This window comes from Fulmarus glacialis, unplaced genomic scaffold (genome assembly GCF_000690835.1).
Source record: "Fulmarus glacialis isolate BGI_N327 unplaced genomic scaffold, ASM69083v1 scaffold30860, whole genome shotgun sequence".
In the NCBI taxonomy this organism is placed as follows: Eukaryota; Metazoa; Chordata; class Aves; order Procellariiformes; family Procellariidae; genus Fulmarus; species Fulmarus glacialis.
In genome coordinates this window covers 1-1270 of record NW_009187605.1, presented here as the reverse complement: position 1 = coordinate 1270, position 1270 = coordinate 1, and the positions used below count along the sequence as shown (strand labels likewise).

The window sequence follows — 1270 nt, the reverse complement described above, 5'->3', positions numbered from 1 at the left end:
GATGGAGCTGACCGACGGCACGTTGTACTTGTCACACACGCCATCGGCCAGCAGGCGATCCCGGATCTCCCAGGCGAAGATGCCCGGATCCCTTTGTTTGTAGGTCCGGATATGTTTTACCACCGTGGGGGTGGTGACCCGAGGCTTGCTGCCTCCGATAGCCCCCGGTAGGATGGAGCCGGTCTCGTTGTAGCGAGCCAGGATTTTGCTGACACAGCCGTGGGAAACGCGGAGCTGCCGGCTGATGTCACACGGCCTGATCCCCAGTTGCGCCAGTTCCACAATCCGCAGCCTGATGGCATTGGGCAGGGGTCTCCCGTTGACAAACACCCCCCCGAGCTGGTTCACTTCCCCGAAGGCAGGTTCTGCAAGCAAACACACAAGCACACCCGTCGGACACGGCGAAGAGCTCAGAAGGGGGCGTCTGAACTGCTCCTCATCACAAGGCAGATGTCACAGCTCGGGGACCCCCCAGTCACTCCACGCACGCTTCTTTCTAAGAGCGGGATGCCCCCGAAATTGAAGAGGGAAAAAAAAGAAAGAAAAACAAAAGCGAGGGAAAAAAAAAAAAAGAAGAGAGAAGGAAAGAAAAGAAAGAAAGAAAACCCGTGGCAACAAATGTCGGACCTCTCCGGGCTGCGCATCAAGCATATTGCAAAAAAGCACATTCCAGAGATGAAAAACGAGATCTCCCCAACAGACAAGTCAGCTTTATTGCCACAGGAAAAAGGAACACGAAGAAAAGAAAAAGAAAAGAAAAACATTTTCGAAGACGTGGGGGAGGGAGAGGAAGGAAAAGTAGTTGAGGAAATTCTTTTACATCTTGGGAGAGGCAAGGGCAACGCGGTGCTTCTGAGTCGCGACTAACTTTTTAAAGACCGTTTCTGGTGCTGTTAGCGCCTCTCGCTTAACAGCACAATTACACCAGGCTGTAAAACAAACGTGCTAAAATGTTAACTGCTAAGATCGGTGTCAGGAATAATATACAACGTGCCACAGGCTCCAGCCATCCGCTCGGCTGCGATCCTGCCTCGCACTCGCCTAATAACATTAATAATAAACCGAGCAGTCATTAGCTTTTCTCTCTTCCCTGCTCCTGACCCTTAACGTGTTCTTACAACTTGTAGGAACACGAGCAAAGTCAATAAGGGAGCTGCGGCGGCGGCACATGACGGCGGCACACGGGTGGTGCTCCCCCTCTCTTGACAGCACTTGAACCCTCCTGCGGCTCCCAGCCACTTACCCATTCCTCTGAGCGGGACACCTCTGG

At 52.8% G+C, this 1270-nt stretch overlaps 1 protein-coding gene across 1 annotated transcript in view; it reads right to left on the bottom strand.

Moving 5' to 3' along the window:
• The window catches only part of LOC104075296 (paired box protein Pax-9-like), a gene marked incomplete at both ends in the record, with an annotated part of 623 nt that extends 258 nt beyond the window's left edge, over positions 1-365 (bottom strand). Inside the window, 1 exon segment of the mRNA XM_009575746.1 lies at positions 6-365. Within this exon segment, the coding sequence (XP_009574041.1) occupies positions 6-365 (360 nt within the window).
• Between the last annotated feature and the right edge of the window lie 905 nt (positions 366-1270).